Source organism: Morone saxatilis, unplaced genomic scaffold (genome assembly GCF_004916995.1).
Source record: "Morone saxatilis isolate NCDOM2014 unplaced genomic scaffold, NCSU_SB_2.0 Contig16, whole genome shotgun sequence".
NCBI classification, from domain to species: domain Eukaryota; kingdom Metazoa; phylum Chordata; class Actinopteri; family Moronidae; genus Morone; species Morone saxatilis.
This window is the reverse complement of record NW_023339718.1, coordinates 1929566-1931448: the sequence shown is the minus strand read 5'-3', so window position 1 is coordinate 1931448 and position 1883 is coordinate 1929566. Positions and strand designations below refer to the sequence as shown.

Here is a 1883-nt window from a genome sequence, read left to right as displayed (position 1 = left end):
GTTTCCTCATTTCCAGTCATTATGCTAAGCTACGCTAAACAGCAGCTAGCTGTAGCTTCACTGTTATATTTACCAAAAAGATATGAGGGTGATATTGATCTTCTCATCTGACTCTGAGCAAGAAACTGATCATATTTCAGCATCTGCTCAGCCGATAAGACGATGTGCTAACATCTCATTTGAAAAGTATAGGTTGCCATTACATTCATCTGGCCAACACTACATGGTCATGAACGCAAATCCCATTCATTTAGCTTTAGTTTTTGATGTCTTGCACAGTGGTACAATGACTATAAAGTATTCTTGAATCTTGAATCTTTTGTACATCTAAATGGACTCTTGATATATATTATCTAACATACATTTACCCGAAAGAAATTGTACACAGCCAGTATTTTACAAAGATTCAGATGGCTTATTTTAGGTACACAGTGCAACCACTAATGTACTGTACAAACAAGACTGGAACCCAAACAGCTAATATTTATATCTGCTACTGAAATATCCTGAGTCAGTACCTTGGACAGGTCGAATTACAAGATTGCTTTAAAAGTTGAATAACGACACAAGTGCAAAAAACAGCATGCTTATTTTTCCTTCACTGCATTTCACTAATCCCCCTCAATAAGGCAACAGTGTCATCTGCATAGTCATACAATAAGCATCTAAAAAGGTACATAATAGAAAAATGTCACAAGGTGAAATCAATGCAGAGTACACCAGGAAAATATCTAACGCCGGTATCCATTTGCCCACTTCTCACACAACCCCCAGTGTATTCACCAGCACGAGGCAATGGTTTCAAGAGAATTACTTCAGATCACATCTGAAAGAAAATGGAGACAAATTCAAAACTCACAACATAATTGATTAAAACTACATTTCAATTTTAAAACATGCATATCAACAACTTACATGTTGTTCCAGCTTCTGGTATTCTGTGGATTTAGGTCGGCGCGAGGATCTGGATTTCTTTCCTTCCAAAACAAAGGCAATTATCTGAGGAAAAAAGGGAAAGATATATTAACATTTTCAACTGACAAAGCCTGTAGTATGACGCCTGATCTACAAAACTAAGAGGACCATGCTAGCAACTTTAGGACATCACAGAGGATTCATCTTTCTATGTGTGCTTCAGTATGTGCCACACAACACTGGACAACACGGTTAAACTGCTTTAACTCATTTAATAACTTTAATAACTGGACCTTTATGGAAAATAATGTGTCTTCCTGCCCAAGATTAATTTGAGACCATTTATACCACTCTCATACTGGTACAGTAAAAAGAAAACCTGACTAAATATAAAACAAAGGTCTAGCTGAGTAATATCTGGGTTTCTATAAAATTCCATTAACATCTTTATTTGGTGCAACAAGAATGCACAGACTACATCTGCAACTCAAATGTGGGTCAGCGGAAACCCCAAGAATGCTTTCACAGACGTCTCAGTGAAACCTAAAGACCACGTACCTTGCGCTTGTTGTGGTAAGTGATGTAGAGCACTGCCACCAGCACAGCTGTAGAGACAAGGTAGGCAAAGAAATGACTGCTCTCCACCTCATCTTTTATACCAGCTGAGTCATACTGGTTTCTCTCTCCTGTTGCTCCATGTCCTTCTGGCTGTCTCTCAATGGTGTCCTCTCCCTCTGGCTGTGCGTCAATGGTGTCCTCTCCTTCTTCCTCTCCGTCAGTTATGTCCTCTCCTGGCTCCTTTTTGTCCTTGCTGGCCTTCTGGCTTTCCGTCAGCGGTGCCGTCTCCTGGCTCCTTCTTTTTGTCCTTCTCTCCTTCTGGCTTTCCGTCAGTGGTGTCCTCTCCTGGCTCCTTCTTTTTGTCCTTCTCTCCTTCTGGCTTTCCGTCAGCGGTGTCCTCTCCTGGCTCC

The 1883-nt window shown here is 40.5% G+C and overlaps 1 protein-coding gene across 1 annotated transcript in view; it reads right to left on the bottom strand.

Annotated features, from left to right (window-relative positions):
- Window positions 1–1883, bottom strand: part of tgoln2 (trans-golgi network protein 2) — a gene marked incomplete in the record, with an annotated part of 7248 nt that overhangs the window by 1141 nt on the left and 4224 nt on the right. Inside the window, 3 exon segments of the mRNA XM_035658116.1 lie at window positions 1–826; window positions 916–999; window positions 1474–1879. Coding sequence (XP_035514009.1) covers window positions 821–826; window positions 916–999; window positions 1474–1879 — 496 coding nt within the window.